Source organism: Mauremys mutica, chromosome 1 (genome assembly GCF_020497125.1).
Source record: "Mauremys mutica isolate MM-2020 ecotype Southern chromosome 1, ASM2049712v1, whole genome shotgun sequence".
In the NCBI taxonomy this organism is placed as follows: domain Eukaryota; kingdom Metazoa; phylum Chordata; order Testudines; family Geoemydidae; genus Mauremys; species Mauremys mutica.
The window spans coordinates 123,744,478-123,761,671 of record NC_059072.1 but is presented as its reverse complement, the minus strand read 5'-3'; the positions used below and the strand labels follow the sequence as shown (position 1 = coordinate 123,761,671).

Genomic DNA, 17,194 nt, shown 5'->3' with positions numbered 1-17,194 from the left:
AGACAGCTGATTCTATTTACAGCATATAAACACAGAGATAAATTTATCAGTACCATCCTACATGCCATAATTGGATAAAAGTAAACATCCCAACATTATAATACCAACTAATATCAAACAAATATTACCATGATTAAACTCAGAATGAACCATTCAGCTTTTCTTTTGAACTTGGCTCTGTGGAAGCAGTGTATCATTCTGCCTAGCTGAAAATCCAGGTTTAGGAGAAGGTGAATAAGGGATATCAGGCATATAATCATGATACTTTGCATCACATGGGGATGCAGTGAGCTACATGAGCTAGAGATGCTATGTTTAACTACAGAGCATCACGTGAATTGACTTTGAGAAAGCTTATTGTCCTCACACCCCCCACTTGGATCAGATGGTCACAGGACCCAGATTATTCCAATACCATATACTAATTGCTTATGGAATGATCTTGTAAGAAACGTACATACTACAACGATAACATTTTGTGAACTAAAAACTATACTTGCCTTCTGAGGACTGGGAACTACAGGGTAGTAATGCTTCTTCTCCTGACTCATTGTGACCCCTTAGAATTTAATAGCATGGGGGGGAAAAAAACAGTAAAATTTAAAAACACAATACACAGTATACTTGGTATTTGAATTAAAGCAGTACATGAAACAGAGTAAAACATGTCACAATTCTGAGCACATGACAAAGTTATATATGTTTGATCCTTTTGCACCAGAAAAACTGAATTCCTACTGCTAAATAGCAATGACCTGTGTGGTATTGCTTTGTGCCATGACAATCCCACTTTCCGTGGCATCAGGTGAAAGATTTAGCTCCACTTATTCGCCAGTTTTGTTTAGGTTATATTTTACAACTAGCGGCGGAAGCTGGAGCAACAGAAAACACAAGGAATTAGACCATACTCCTCTATCATGAGGCAGCGAGGAATGCACTTCATCTAAAATCTGCCCAGGCACATGACACACCAGGATGGGCAATCCTAATGCGCAAGGGGACCCATGTTTGATCTGCAGATTGGTGAAGTAGAGCTGCTTAGGCCCACGTCTGAAGAAAGTCACATAAATGCCTCCAAACACCTCAGGATGGATCTGTGTTTCCTTCTTCCCAACTTAAAAAGAGTAGTAAATTCCATGCAAACTTCTGCCAGGAAGGGCAGAGAACCAAGGTTCTTTTCTTGTGTCTCTATGGAAAAGCTACCTCTATATTCTCCAGGATATGTTTGTAGTTGTGTATGTATCTCTCTCTCTCATTCTCAGCCCCAGTTACCAAGGGAATCCGGATAGTTCACTGAAATGGGCCTCATCTGAACTCTCTGGCTGAAAAAAGTGTTTGGGGGCACATATCCACTATGTTAGACTGATGGCCACGGAGGAACTTCACCCAACCTGCTGTTGAGACATCAGAAAATTACTACCTCTCCTGATATATATGGCTGGTCAGGCACTGGGGACTGGCAACAGGTGGGTTGGACAGTCATCTTTCCTGGAGGAGGGTTATGTTCCCTTTGACATTCAGTAGGTGTCTGTGGCAGGAGAATCCAGTAAAGTCATGAAGCTGTTGAAGTGAATTACTGGTCGTCCATTTATGTACCTTACCACCTATTGAACTTTGCCAAATTGTTACAGAGGGAGCAACTGTGTATCATTCCCTACAGTACCATGAGACCTTAAGATAAGAACACAAACTAATTCACAGAAACCGAACAAACTCTTTGGGGTGAGAAAAGGAGTTTCGGCTAGCTGGATTTACCACTGCATAATTTTACACTGATGGAGAAATGATTGAACAGCTCAAGTAAAAAGTAAAGATAACCATGATCTTCTATTAACACCACCTGGAAACAAATAGAGTTAAGGTTGCAAAAAGTTTTGTTTCAAATTTTAACTTTGCATTTTCACTCATAAATAACTGTGTGAGAAAGCCCCTTTTAGAAAGATTTGGCAATCTGAAAATTGTACATAGGTCACAGAATAGATAGTGTCAACTAGGTTGAGGTCTCATGGTGTAGTATGGTAATAGCGACTGACTGGTGCCTCTTATCTAAGCCAATCTGCATGTGCTGATCAAGTGCATAAGAATGAAATAGACACAGGAATGGATTTTCAAGTGGGAGGCAGCAACTTAATAAAGTTTTAACTTTAATACCAGGCATTTACTCGGGTCCAACATAGTGCCTCTTGCTAAATAAGTATTCAGGTTAGACCCCCGTCTTGTGCTGCCTCAGGCGGTTAACTGGTGCTGTGCGACCAAACGCCCCTCTGTTCCTTTTCTACTGCAGAGACTAAGTAGAGGGGAGGACGGAACGGAGGGTGAGTAGAGGAGCACCCACAGGGAAACATCTCAAGGAACCTACATTACTGCACATGGTGAGTAACTTTCTCTTCTTTGAGTGCTGTTCCTGTGGGTGCTCCACTTTAGGTGACGTCAAAGCAGCGCCCTCTGGTGGAAGAAGGGGGCTTTGGAGTTGAAGGAGTAAGAGAAGACAGTACAGTGAGCACAAAGAAGGCATCGGATGTTGCCTGTTGTTGTAATGCGTAATGCTGCATGAAGGTATGGACTGAGGCCCAGGTTGCAGCCCTACAGACGTCCGTGATGGGCACGTTGTTAAGGAAAGCAACAGAGGTTGAGAGGGCTCTGGTGGAATGTGTGCGAATCCCCACGGGGGTTGCCGGTCACATGGATGGTAGCATAGTTTTATGCAATTGGAGATCCATTTGGAGAGACTCTGTTTGGCTATGGCACTCCCTTTGGAGCATTCAGTGATGGAGATCAATAGTCTGGGTGATTTACGAAATGGTCTTGTTCTGTCTAGATAAAAGGCCAATGCCCTCCACACATTGAAAGTATGAAGTGTGGTGTGTTTTTTATTGTCATGAGGTTTAGGGTAGAATGTCAGTAGGTAAATGGGTTGATTAAGGTGGAAGGTTGAGACGATGTTAGATAAAAACTTGGGGTGCAGTCTCAGGATACTTTATCTTTAAAAAAGACTGTATATGGGGGTCTGCCGTGAGAGCACTCAACTCTCCTACATGTCTGGCAGATGTAGTGGCCACTAGAAATGCCACCTTCATGGAAAGGTGTAGGAGTGAGCATGTAGCCATAGGTTCAAATGGGGGACTGGTGAGGACCCAAAGGAGGCGGAGGGATAGCTCAGTGGTTTGAGCATAGGCTTGCTAAACCCAGGATTGTAAATTCAATCCTTGAGGGGGCCATTTAGGGATCTGGGGCAAAAATCTGTCTGGGGATTAGTTCTGCTTTGAGTAGCAGGTTGGACTAGATGACCTCCTGAGGTTCCTTCCAACTCTGATATTCTATGATTTATGGACTAGGTTGAGGCCCTACATGAGCTAGAGATGCTATGTTTAACTACAGAGCATCACGTGAATTGGCTTTGAGAAAGCTTATTTTTCTCACACCCCCCACTTGGACCAGATGGTCACAGGACCCAGATTAGTCCAATACCATATACTAATTGCTTACGGAATGATCTGACACTATAGAGACTCATGAGATGGGTCCCTGAAGACAGATGGAGAGGGAGAGTGGGTAGGGGGGTTGAAAAGAAAGGGGATGGAGTAATTAGTTCATACGATTTCTAGCACCCATTGGTTGGATGTGATGGTTTTCCAGACTGGATAAATGGTCGGGAGAGAGTAGATGTCTCCAGCACAAACAGACATGGGGTTCTCGGGCCCTTGGCCAAGGCTTCAAATTTTGTTTCCTGGATGTTGATGGCTACAACAAAGCTACAGGAGGAGTAGGCTGGGTCGCCTCGATGGCCTCTGTTTGCAGCCCTGTGACTCATACTGCTGATGATGTGAATACGGAGTATGACAAATGTTGAGAAGCGTAACAACTCCGGTCTTTTCTTGGGTCTAGGTGTATAGATCCCCAGAGATCGCAGTGTTGCTCGTCAGTCTTTTCGGCGAAGAGTTTGAGCCCTTCAAATGGTAAGTTTTCGACCATGGATTGTACTTCCTTAGGAAAGCTGGAGAGATGGAGCCATGAGGCCCTTTGCATCACCTCTGCAGTTGCCATTGATCTTGCAGCTGTGTCTGCAGAGTCCAGTGCGGCTTGAAGGGCTGTTCTGGAGCCCTTATATACAAGTCCCTCATATACAAGTGCTGTGAATTGTTCTTTCTTGTCTTCCGGAATAAAATCAATAAATTCAGAAAACTGTGTGTAGTTATTGTAATCATATTTTGCCAGAGAGGCATTGTAATTAGCTATGTGGAGGTGTAGTATAGCCGAAGAGTAAGTCTTGCGGACAAAATGGTCGAGGCTTTTCCAGTCCTTATCATGAGGTGTGGTCTTGGGCTGTTGTCTGCCACGTTCATGGACTGCGTCGACCACCAGTGAATTGGGTGTCGGATGGAAGAAGAGGAACTCCATCTCCAGAGAGATCTCCAGAGAGCTAGCCACTCTTTTCAATAGATCCTGGAATTGTTCGAAATCATCCCCTATATTAGGGGGAGAAGGCATGACGGTGTTGTCTGGGGAGGATGACAGGTGGGTAGGTGGTGCCCCTTCCTGGTATGGGGGCTCTTCCTCCTCTTCCTCTCCTTCTCCAGCCAGTTCCAAAAGTCCAGGCACCAAAGGTGCAGGCGATTGCTATGTGCTGAGTCTAGAAGTGGTGGGTAATCCCTGTTGTGAGGGGTAAATTGCCCATGGGTTCCAGTATACCCATTGGGGTGGGACAGACATAGGTGGACCCCAGGGTTAGCCATACCACTGTAGATGTTTGGGATCAGCGTACTATGCCCCCTGAAAGGATCCTGATTTGGGTGGCTCATGGTGGGCAGGAGATTGCAGGGGAGAATCTATTTGTCCCTCCTCGTTGTCCTCATCCTCACTCGAAAAAGGTGGCGCAGAGCGTGATGGAGTGGCAATGAGACTCTGTGCCAAATGTGCAGGGATCATGTCAGGGCCGAGGATGGCAGAGTCAGGCGTAGATCTGATTAAGAGATCTTTGTGCCGTATGAGCTGCTGTGGTGTCTGCATGATCTGCACCAGGGGCTGTTATTGCGACAGTGCCGGGAGCCACGGCACATATGTCGGCACTGTAGGCTGTGCCGGTGTGTACACAGAGCGTGCATTGGGGTTCGAGGACTGAGCCACGGTCTGCACTGGTGCTGTGCTGCTGTGTGTTGATTGTGGCTTTGGCTGAGTCGGTGCTGAGGCCTGGGGTTTTGATTTCTCCTTAGCACCTGTGTCCGAGTTGGCTCTTTTAGAGTCCTTAGCTCTCACGGTACTGGAGGTGCCAGATGGTTCCATTATCTCAGCTCCAGGCACTGAAGGTGTGGTTGGTGCCAATGCAGTTTGCTTGATTGTAGAATGGCGCTTTGTGGCTGATTTGGGGATGTAGTTACCCACTTTTTAGACCCTTTTTAGTGGGTTCATCAGAAGTCTGTATGGAGGAGGGACCCTTATCAGAAGCCATGGTTGGCGAGGCTTGTCCAGGGGAAGTCCAGGCTTCAGGCTCAGAAGGAGGCCTGAGACACTTCTCCATTTGAAGGAGTTTGAGTTGCAAGTCTCTAGCCTTTCTTGAAAGCTGGAGTAATAGAAATGGGATGATATTTAATAGTGCAAAGTGCAAGGTCATGCACTTGGGGACTAACAATAAGAATTTTTGCTATCAGCTGGACACTTATTAGTTGAGAGTGACAGAGGAGGAGGAAGTCTTGGGTGTACTGGTTGATCACAGGATGACTATGAGCTGCCCATGTGATGCAGCTGTGAAAAAGGCATCCTAGGATCATATTAGCATCAGGCAAGATATTTCCAGTAATGATTGAGAAGTGTTATTACCACTATACAAGGCACTGGTGAGACCTCCTTGGGAATATTGTGTGCAGTTCCGGTCTCTCATGTTTAAGAAAGATGAATTCAAACTGGAACAGGTGCAAAGAAGGGCTACTAGCATGATCAGAGGAATGGAAAACCTACCTTATGAGGAGACTCAAAGAGCTTGGCTTGGCTAACCAAAAGAAGTCTGAGGGGAGAGATGTTTGCTCTCTATAAATACATCAGAGGGATAAATACCATGAAGGGAGATGAATAATTTAAGTGCCAGTGCTGATACAAGAATAAATGGATATAAATTGGCCATCAACATGTTTAGGGTTGAAGTTAAACAAAGGTTTCTAACCCACTGAGGAGTGAAGTTCTGGAACAGCTTTCTGGAGCAGCGGGGGCAAAAAAATCTAACTGGTTTGAAGGCTGAGTTTGATAAGTTCATGGAGGGGATGGTATGATGAGACTACCTACAATGGCATATGGCCAATTTGTGACTGCTAGTAGCAAATATTGCCAGCAGCTAGAGATGGGACATGAAATGGGGAGGGTTCCAAGTTACTACAGAGAATTCTCTCTCAGGTGTCTGGCTGGTAGGTCTTGCTGACATGCTCAGGGCTAATTGATCACTATACTTGGGGTTGGGAAGGAATTTTCCCCAAGATCAGAGTGGCAGAGACCCTGGGGGGTTTTCACCTTCCTCTGCAGCATGGGGCACGGGTCACTTGCAGATTTAAACTAGAGTAAAGGGTGGATTCCCTGTAACTTGAAGTCTTTAAATCATGATTTGAAGACGTCAGTATTTCAGGCAGAGGTTCTGGGTTTATTACAGCAGTAGGTGGCTGAGGTTCTGTGGCCTGTGATGTGCAGGAGATCAAAAAGCTAGATGATCATGATGGTCTCTTCTGGTCTTATATCTATGATTCAACTAATTGCACAGAGTTTGTATTTTCTAGCCCCGTTTTTCTCGTTAATCTTTTTTTAAATGAATAGCTTTATATTAATGATATTCCTAATTAAGACAAAAAATAAGATGCAGATTCACATCACCAATTACTTACAACACTACAGTGTTGGTTGATACAATGTACTCCAGTTCTTTGGTCCATGGATTGATGAAACTAAACCACTGACTCTTCAATGTAATGAAAGTTCCATCTTTTGCTCTGAATTTGTAGGAGTTTGTAAATATTTTTTCTTTACTCTGCAACACTAAATAAGGAAAAAACATAAGCAGCTCATCCTGAATTGTATACACAGGATGACACAACCGACTTTAAAAATTTGTTTTGATAACTACGTTTTGGTAGCCACACAACCAATAAAACAGTTTCAATTTAATACAGTGTCAACAATGTGCTTGGTACTTTCCAGATAAGCACAAAGTCTGGATTCCAATTAAATTTCAAACTTAGCCATCTGATCAGACATGAAGCATCACCTGGGCTCTTGCAAGTTAATAGTGGGAAGATTTGAGGCTTGGTGGTTCTTTAAATTCAATATTTAATTACATGACTACTATCTGCTATAAAGGACCTCTGCTTCATTCAGTGCACAAGGTGGACAGAGATTGAGGCAGAAGGTTACGGGAACAGAAAGAATATTCTCTTGTGTTTAAGGCACTGGACGGGATCCAGGAGAGAGGGCCCTACTACAGATATTATATGTGACACAAGGCAATACTTAATGAAGGCCTTATTTCTAACATTTCCTAACTCTTGAGTACTTGATTTTATTTTCTTTTAACATCGTGTTTGTATGTATAAGTGAGTCTCATCTTACACACATTTAACATGCACAAATTCAGCTTTGTGCAGTCAGCAAAAACAAAAACAAAAAAAAAAAGAGAAAAATAATTTAAATACTGTACATGTAGTGCGGGCAATTCCACCCACCATTACACTCAATGTTATTTTGGTTATACGCAATTTTCGCTTTACGCGACAACAGCGGAATGTAACCCCAGCGTAAGATGAGACTTGCTTGTAATTTATATAGGGAGTACCAAGCATTTCATACCTGCTTTGTGTTTATCAGCTAGATGATTGTGATCATCTTGATGGAAGTACTCATAACAAGAAGTTCCTAGAAGCTCTTGCGGCAGATACCCTAAAATTGCTGTTGCACTGTTAGGCAATAAGAAGAGAGGATTCACACATAATTAAAAACACTTTATTCAGCATATTATGCCAATATGATACAAAACAGAAAACGCATATTTAAAGGGGATGTTTATTTGTGTTTGAAAACAAAATTCTACTACAACAGGTACAGATCTAAGCAAGAATAATAAACAAACAATGGTTAAGCAGTAGATTACCTTGAATCTATTTGCAATAGAAACAAGATATTAACATTGTTATGTTAGCCAGTACCGTCAGACACAAAATAGTTCAAACCTGTATTTCGCAGAGAACATTTGTATTATGTACACATTTAAACAATTAGGATGTACTGCAGTTAGTTCTACAAGCTAGCTCACAATACAGAGAAGAGGCTGATTTAAATTATTTAGAAATCCCACTGTTCAATGAATCTTACAAAAAATGGATATATTTTAAGTTATTGATTTGAATTCTTTTAGTGAGAATAAAGCATTTAGCTTTGTCTCCAAGTGTTACAAGTCGATATTACTTGAAATAATGGTGTTTAAACAGTTACTTTCATTCTATATTAACAGGCTTCATCCTCACAGATGAAAAGCAGAATTGTCTAGATAAAGTACAGTAAAGCAACCTTATAGTATTTCTAGTTAAAGTACTGAGATACAAAATAAGAAAAAAACTGACAACTGAGTCCACCATAAAGTGTTTTTTAAACAAACTAGTAACACATGGACAAACTCTCATGCTTATTAAATAATTTGTTGGCATAATTTAAATGTGCTGCATGAATTTTAAGAAGCAAGATTAATGATTTTCTGGTTAAATGCTAACTGCTGACACTTATGCTTAGTTTTCTCAAATTCTAATTGAGATTTTTGATGAATTAGTTTAAAAGCATTGCGATTGACTGTGCTCCTCACACTAGCCCTGCAAGAGCTGAATTGGGCCAGGTGGGTCCAATTAGCTAATTAGGCTGCAAACAGGGGCACTTTAGAGGCTGGGGGCTCATCTGAGCAGGAACAGAGAGGGTATATAAAGCCAGGAAGCTGGCAACAGACAGGGGCTGCTAGGAAATTGGAAGCTGCTGGGAAAGGTTGCAGGAAGGCAGGCAGCAGTCACTCCTTGGGAAGAGGGTTTGCAGCTGGTACACCCAGGGCAAGAAGGGAAACCAGGAGTTGTAGGAGGTAGTCCAGGGAAGGAGGAGGAGCGAGGGCTGGTAGAGGAAAGCCCAGAACTGCTGGGTTGAGGGTCTCTGGACTGGAACCTGAAATAGTGGGCGGGCCCAGGTTTTCTTATCAGCCACTGATGCCGAGGCATAGACCAGACACAGGGAAGTCAACTGGAAGACAACCTAGGTCACTGTGGGAGTGACAGAGATTTGAAGGACCGTACCCTGGAAGGAGGGGAAGGCTCAGTAACCTAGCCAGAGGGCTGAGTCACAAAGATGCTGCTGCAGTTCCTAGGACCAGAGAGGCGCTGCAGACCAGAGAGAGACACACAGACAGACAGCGTGATGGCATGTGACCATGGGAAGGGGCGTCAGCCTCGAGAGCTAATCCCCAAAGCGATCATGAGGAGGCATCAGATCAGAGTGAGTGGTGCATCCCTTGATAAACACGATAACATTATGATGTGTGCTTTAATCTTGTCAATAAATTCTTTAGTGTAAGGTAATACAACACTTTTTTATATGATGTCTTACATATCTGAGTCCTGCTCAACAAGTTTTGTTCTGTGTAACAGAAAACATTAGGCAACCTACATAAGTAGTCACTATTGGCTCTTTCTATAATAAAAGAACAAAATGCTTACCGTAGGTCTACATAAACAAATTTTCCATCCATGGCAAAGCGTGTAACAAATTCTGTTGGTTTGACCTTTATCTCACCACTCTTTTGTGGAACAATATAAGGATGCAATCTCCCAACTGCAACGAGACAGTTAAAGTTACTGCTGTCTTTTTCTGCATTATTCTCCTCTTCCACTCCCACCTCGGTAGGAGGCCAGCTCTTCAGATAGCCAGTACAATGGATTGTACGGTACTTTTTGTGCTCTAATTTAAAAAAGTGAAAAAGAGGAGTTAAATTCCCAAATGAAAATGCATTTTAAATTCCTTTTCCAGCTGTTATGTTTTGTGCCTACATACAGGTCTGAGCCCTACAGAGCTGTAAATAATGTCATTGAATAGCATCTAAAACGTTCTCACACATAAGAAGAAAATTAAACCAACAGTTTAGTAATACATATTGCTTTCATTTACTGCAAATATTTATGCAGTTTCTTTTGTACTGTGAATTACATTAAGCTAAAGAGACATTCTGTAATTTGAATATTTTAATTTTAAACAAGGAGACTGAGATATGGTTATCGAAGTGTAATTGCTAAGACTAAGAAATTTTCAGCAAAATGTAAATGCTTAATTTCTGTTTCTTGAATTTATAGTATATACTGCAATTCATTCCAGTGGATCTCTCACCATTTAATTATGTAACATTCAGGAACCACTACACTCACCATGAGACGGATGCAGGACTGCAGCTAAGAAGACTATAATCATACCACACAAGAGGGAACAGATGGGGACATTTTGCCCAACGACACCAGGGCAAACCTTTATCATTCCAAAAAGTGCCAGGGGATTGGTTAGTGTCCATGCACTGCAAACAGGAACTCTGGGTTTTAGAGTCCTATACAAAGATGCTTTGCCCCAAAGTAAACCCCATGGAACTCAATTTATCTACCTTTGGAAAATGAAAGGCTGAGTCATTTCCACTGGTGTTTCAACATGGGTTTTGGGGCATGTATAGATGTTTAGTTCATTAAGTCATTGTTTTCTTAGATATTGATATATGCAGTTTCAGAATGAAATGCTGGCCCCTTTACAGACAATAGGAGTTTTGCCACTGACTTCAATATGGCCAGGATTTTACACTAAATGTTATGAAAGAGTCAGAGTAAATTAAAATAGTTCCATGGTTAATAACAAAACCAGCTTTACATTTAACATAAAAATGACAAATTTTGGAATCTGACAATTTTAGTAAACAGTGCAAAAATCTATTTTAAATATAGAATCTAAAACAAAAGCTTTGTTTAAATAAAGTGTCCAAATACACTGAAAATATGACAAGTGTTTACTATCACTCATGGAAACCAAAAAAAGCTATAAAAATATGGGATGTTAAATCAGCCAAAAATTACACTAAAGAATTAAAGAGACAAGGTGGATAAGGTAATATATTTTATTGGACCAACTTGTTTTGGTGAGACACAAGCTTTCAAACCATGACCTGAAGAAGAGCTGTGTATGGCTTGAAAGCTTGTCTCTCTCATCAACAGAAACTGGTCCAATAAAAGATATTACTTCATCCACCTTGTCTCTCTAATTTCCGGGGCCCGACATGGCTACAATTACACTGCATATTAAAGAATTAACTTTGGTAGTTTTTATAATAAAAGGAAAAATCATACCTGATCCATACAATAACAATGCATTTTTGGGAGAGGGAGAGGATTTTTTTTCCCCCACCACTTAAGTTATCCTCTCCAAAACAGCAGATTTTGCAACCCTATTAATAGTTATCTCCTTGACAGATATTTCTTCTTACTCCTACGCTTTGAACTGCTCCAGTTCCATTCAGTAATTTTCCTCAGGCTTCAAGATCCCACTGAATCTTTTTTTCCCCCTAGGGGGATAACTAAAGCAGGCTTTTCCGATATCATAAAAACAGGGTCTTATCATATATATCTTATTCCCTATAATTATTCTGTGAAGTCATTGCTACCTATTTAGACCCGGTAACTGACTCAGAACTTAAATATACCATATTTAAAAACAGAAATCCTCCAACTCAGCCACACTTTGAGATACCTTTCTTCTTTGCGTTGGGCAAGCATTTATTTTCTTCCTTGACTGTGATCCTACTACACTTTATCCGACAGAAGAAGGAACGCCGAGCACCAGAATGCAGTCGAGCTGATCCAGCTTGAAAATCCATATGTACTTGCAAACCAGCTTGTAAAAGTTTAATAAGACAGTCAGAAAATGGCCTTTGGCCTACAGAGAATTATTTGCATTTAAATCATTAATACAGTCTCCCAGTTGCCTTACTGACTCTTACATTTTTGCATGTACAATTAACTACTGAAAAAACTTAAATGAATTAAATAAGATGAACAAAACATGATTGTGAAAAGTGGAAGGTAAAATATTTTAATATACTATTCAATGCTATGCAATCTTATTTAGTAAGTTAAGATTTTAAAAACTTTCAATTTCTATTTGGTAGGGGGAAGTTGCAAAGCTGCTCATAAACACTATAAAATAGTGATCAGCTGCACAGTACATAATGTTCTCCATACTAGCAAAATAAGACTTGGTTAAATTAGGATTGACACTTAGCATTTTCAGAGAAGACAGTGACTCTTGGTATTGAAGCATTTTATCCCATGCTCGACTACATCAGGTCTTTTGTATTGACAAGACCTATCAAATACAAGAAAAAAAAAGTAGTATGCCTGGTTAAAAAAAAAATTCATACCAACTCTTGGTAAATGTCTAACAATGTAAACTTCAATCATTCCTATTACCTAAAATGAGTTCCTTTCTGATGTAGCTATCAACTTGTTTGTGTATTCTAAGCAGCAGGTATGCAAACATGTTTTGTTTGTACAAATCATATGAACGAGTTTGCACATATATGCATGCATGAATGCATGAATTTGCCTTACATAATAACTGAATTTAAAAACAAATGAAGGCATTACATTAAAAATCTGATTATATTTAAATAGACACTTACTTTTGGCATCTATAAGCTTTTCTCTTGGTGAAGCATCTGAAGATGATAGTTGCTCCTTCACTTTGGCAACATCTTTTGGATGCAAGTAGTCAAATAAACTTTGTCCAATCAAGCTGGCCTAGTGAAAAAAATGTTAATTTAAAAGCTGTGCATCATACACACTATTCCACATCTCCTCACCAAGTAACTTAATGTTCAAGGCTGTTTTAGAAAAGGTCAGTATTCCCAGATATCTGAATTATTCTGTCTAAATTGTAACATTTATCCATTGAATTTGCTGTCAAACAACAGCTTTGTTGAATTCTTATTTTTGTTTCAATATTTTAATTAAAAGCATATGGACACTATAGAAATTAGTAAAAAACATGGTAGCAGAAATGCAATTATCTCTTATCCATTAAGTTAAATGGTGAACTTGGAAAATCATAGAATATCAGGGTTGGAAGGGACCTCAGGAGGTCATCTAGTCCAAACCCCTGCTCAAAGCAGGACAAATCCCCAGACAGATTTTTGCCCCAGATCCCTAAATGGCCTCCTCAAGGACTGAACTCACAACCCTGGGTTTAGCAGGCCAATGCTCAAACCACTGAGCTATCCCTCCCTCCATTCATTCATGTTGTTTTCCTAGCTCTCAGTTTTTAATTTCAAGGTTGATGGTGTCTCTTACTGCTGGCTAGAAAAGGGTAACGGAGCAGACAGGCTGGTTTAAACTCTAAAAATGCTATGAGGAAAAATGGAAAAGTGGAGGGGGTTTAAAAGTAGATGTGGGTGGCACAAAGGGTTAAAAAAGCTACTCATCAGCCACTGGGCAAGGCAGTTCAGGCCAGAAATTTCCAAGTAAATAACCTGCATCTTGGTAAAAGGGAAAGCACTAGACCGGTCTTCATTCTTTTTCCTTTTCCTGAACTAAAATGAGTCTAGATTGGTTGGTTTCCACACTACAGCAACACAGATGTCAGTGCATGACTATTCAATCTTAAAACTGTTGAAACTAAGCAATTACCAAGTTGAGTTTCAATTTGCTTGCACTGCTGAAATACTGGTTTTCTAAAGTTCAGAGAATCACTTCACCATCCAAAAGCCCAAATCTCTGTCAATAAAAGGTGGAAACAAGGACATCTTCAAAATATATTTTTCTCCTGGGTTGGTATGTAAATCATTTCCTGAAGATCATAGTTTTAAATTAGATGCCAGTAATTGCGTCAGGAATGTTCATTGTAGTTGCAGAATGCTTATAATGTCAAAGTAACGAACCTTTGGAGTAATTGTGTTGAAGAGGAAGCTAAAGCCAAAAGATTTAAAGAAATCATGCACAAGAAATGGTATTTATAACAAAACCAAACACATGATTTAGAAACTAATTTCACTTTAATACAAAATGACTTGATTATAACTACCTGATCATAATTAAGTATCTTGCAGACTGATTCAGAGACAAAAAGAATTTTTCCTCCATCACATCCAACCACAAACAGGAACCCATCTGCAGCCTATAAATATAAAAATTAGTCTTTTATAAAATCATACAACACTGATGAAAACCAGCTATATAGAATGAGTATATTAACTAATGCACCTCAATATTTTAGGTGAATTACAATTTATTTAATAAAGAGATAGTATCAGAGGGGAAGCCGTGTTAGTCTGAATCTGTAAAAAGCAACAAAGAGTCCTGTGTCTGACAAAGTGGGTATTCACCCACAAAAGCTTATGCTCCAGTACGTCTGTTAGTCTATAAGGTGCCACAGGATTCTTTGTCACTTTTTAATAAAGAGATGGCAAATAAAAATGATGGCAAATATTCAATCAGACCATGACACACAGAGCTAAAAAACAAAAGTGGTTTTGGGAAAGAGCAGCTTAGCTGTAGAACAGCTAAATTTGGAGTTATTTTACAGATTCTTGCTAAAGGGTATTATTACATGCAAAAGAATAGGCAAACTGTGGCAAATGAAAGTGTGATAAGAAAATATTGTAAGTAACAACAGCTGCTTTCATAGGTTAATTTCCACATCTTTCAGTAACTGAAGTGTATACTTTGAAAACAAAATGAAGTGTAGAAAATTTGCAGACATAGTTAATGGAAATGAAAGATTTTTTTGTATAAGTGCACACACTTAGATATTTAGATAAATACAAGAAACATCCACATCGCACATTCATTATGCAGTTTTTATACAGATTTACGATACTCCTGGGTACAGTTTGTATAAATGCCCTATTAACACAGAGTTTCCATGGCTTTTATAGAAAAATCCTGTGTATATATTCTATTGTTAGAGTTTATAAACTGAGTCTTAGCAAGGATATCAAAGCACTGACTTGAAGGAAGAATGTAAGGAAAAGCCTTTTGCAGTCAACTGACGTTAAGCCAGGCTTTAAAGAGGACATCACTTGATACAGGGTTTCTTTTTACTTACCCTAAGGATTAACTGTCTCAGCTCACCATCCTGTAAAAATGAAGGCTTATATTGAACTTCTGCATAAGAACTGGTAGAACCTGCAAAACATCAAGTTATTTATAAATGTTATAAAAGAAACAAAATGTAATCCTTTGTTTCCTTTATAAACAAAGCTGCATTTTAATCAAATTCACATATAGAACATGCACACAGTGCTTTTTAACCATAAAAAATAGTTTTTTGCTTTCTATACTGGAATGTACAAATTAACTTTTCTTTTAATAAGTAACTCATTAAACAGTCATAACCTCATCTCAGGAATTCCAGACCTTTGCTAAAGCAAATGTGTTTGGGATAACACAAGACCAGATGTTTGCAAAAAAATGAAGAACCCTGAGGGAAAAACAAGCAAAAAGGAAACAATTTCTAGGTGGTGACCATTTTAATTAGATCTTAACCAGACTCAAGGTTATGACTTCAGTTCAAAATGAAAGAGGAGCTTTGTAAGTTATGCAAGAACTCATGCATGTTGCCAATGTGGTATGACACCTCTCTCTCAAAAAAAGTTTGTATTGAAGTATATTATTAGGATATTAATTTAAAATACTCTGCCTTCATCTTTGAGATTTTTCTACACTACCCCCTCATGCACAAATAACCTTGAGATGCAATAGGCAAAGTAAGTGCAAAAAGGAGTTGGTACTCAGCAGCAATTCAGGTAACCAGTGCAAAATTGTAGAACAGATTTAAGCCAGACCACACCCACTAGCATGGAACTGTCAAACAGCACAGACCATGACAGCCTTACTCCTGAAAAAAGTGCCCTGATACCTTTAGCAAGTGTTCAACATCTCTTGTTTTAGGTCTCCTCAGAAATAGTACCTCTAACAGAACTGTCCCCTTAGAAGCCCTCTACTCCAAACCCCACTACATCTTCCCTTCCCCAAATTGGATAATATTAAACAAACCAATAACAGCCAAAATAACTGTCAGTAACATCACCAATTTGATTCTGTATTGCTTCTGTGTAGAACCGTTGTGTTTTTCATTTTAGGATAGATCATTTGTTACATATCATAAAGAATATCACTAAGTAATAAGAGAAGTGGTGTTTAGGAGAACTAAAGACACTTCTACCTACAAGCAAATGAGAGATTAAACATTTTTGTAGTCCTAGTTTTGACAGATGTCTAACTTTATCTGAATCCTGCCCGCACCATCAAACATTGCTTAACATATGAAAAAGGTTCCACCATCCTTCTATATCCTGAGCTCTCTGCATGGCCTCTGTGTGTTAAGATCCATAAGTTTCCCCCTCTCTAAGTACTCTTTGATGGAGCAATTCCTTCAGTCATCCGCTTTTTGCATGTTCCCCCAGCTGCCCAATGGCATGCCTACCATGGCAGATACTCTGGCTTCATTCTTAACATGTTTCAGATTATATTTCCATCTTTTCTGGATAACTTTAGAGACAAGGGGTTGTTAAACTCTCTGATGAATCTCGGCATGTGTTATAAATGCTTTCCATTTAACACGAAGTATTTTCTCCTGAGGCATTTAGACATGTCTAAACCTTTGGTGGATATCCAGCTTTCACATCCATACATTAGGTGGAGATAACATTTGAGTTGAAGATTAGCAGTTTGGTCTTTAACTAGTGGCTTTTTAATGACCAAATCTTTTTTCAGCTGTTGAATGCAGCTGCCACTTTGCTAATTCATGACATTATTTCCTTTTGAATATCCCCTGGGATAAACATTTTGAAAACAGCAGGCCTACATAACTTGCATCCAAGGATCCTAAAAGAGTTGGTTGAGAAGATCTCTAAAATCACTATTAATTTTTAACAAATCATGACGACTAGAAGACTGCTAACATTGTACCCATGTTCAAAAAGGGCAAGAGGGATGTCTAGGATAACTAGTTAGTTAGCTTGACACCAATCCCAGGCAAAATAATGGAAAAGCTGATACAGGATTAAAGGATGTGAATATAATTAACATCAGTCAATGCAGCTGTACAGAAAATAAGTCTTGTCAAACAAATCTGTTTTCATTTTTTGTTGACACAAACTTGGTTGATGCAG

At 39.7% G+C, this 17,194-nt stretch overlaps 1 protein-coding gene across 1 annotated transcript in view; it reads right to left on the bottom strand.

Annotated features, from left to right (window-relative positions):
- The window catches only part of ARNTL2 (aryl hydrocarbon receptor nuclear translocator like 2), a 73,303-nt gene that overhangs the window by 18,557 nt on the left and 37,552 nt on the right, over positions 1-17,194 (bottom strand). Inside the window, exons 5-12 of the mRNA XM_044994321.1 lie at positions 15,127-15,206; positions 14,104-14,196; positions 12,707-12,824; positions 11,776-11,919; positions 9,717-9,957; positions 7,819-7,925; positions 6,861-7,011; positions 501-559 (exon numbers count right to left, since the gene is read on the bottom strand). Of these exons, the coding sequence (XP_044850256.1) occupies positions 501-559; positions 6,861-7,011; positions 7,819-7,925; positions 9,717-9,957; positions 11,776-11,919; positions 12,707-12,824; positions 14,104-14,196; positions 15,127-15,206 (993 nt within the window). The remainder of the gene's footprint in view (positions 1-500; positions 560-6,860; positions 7,012-7,818; positions 7,926-9,716; positions 9,958-11,775; positions 11,920-12,706; positions 12,825-14,103; positions 14,197-15,126; positions 15,207-17,194) is intronic.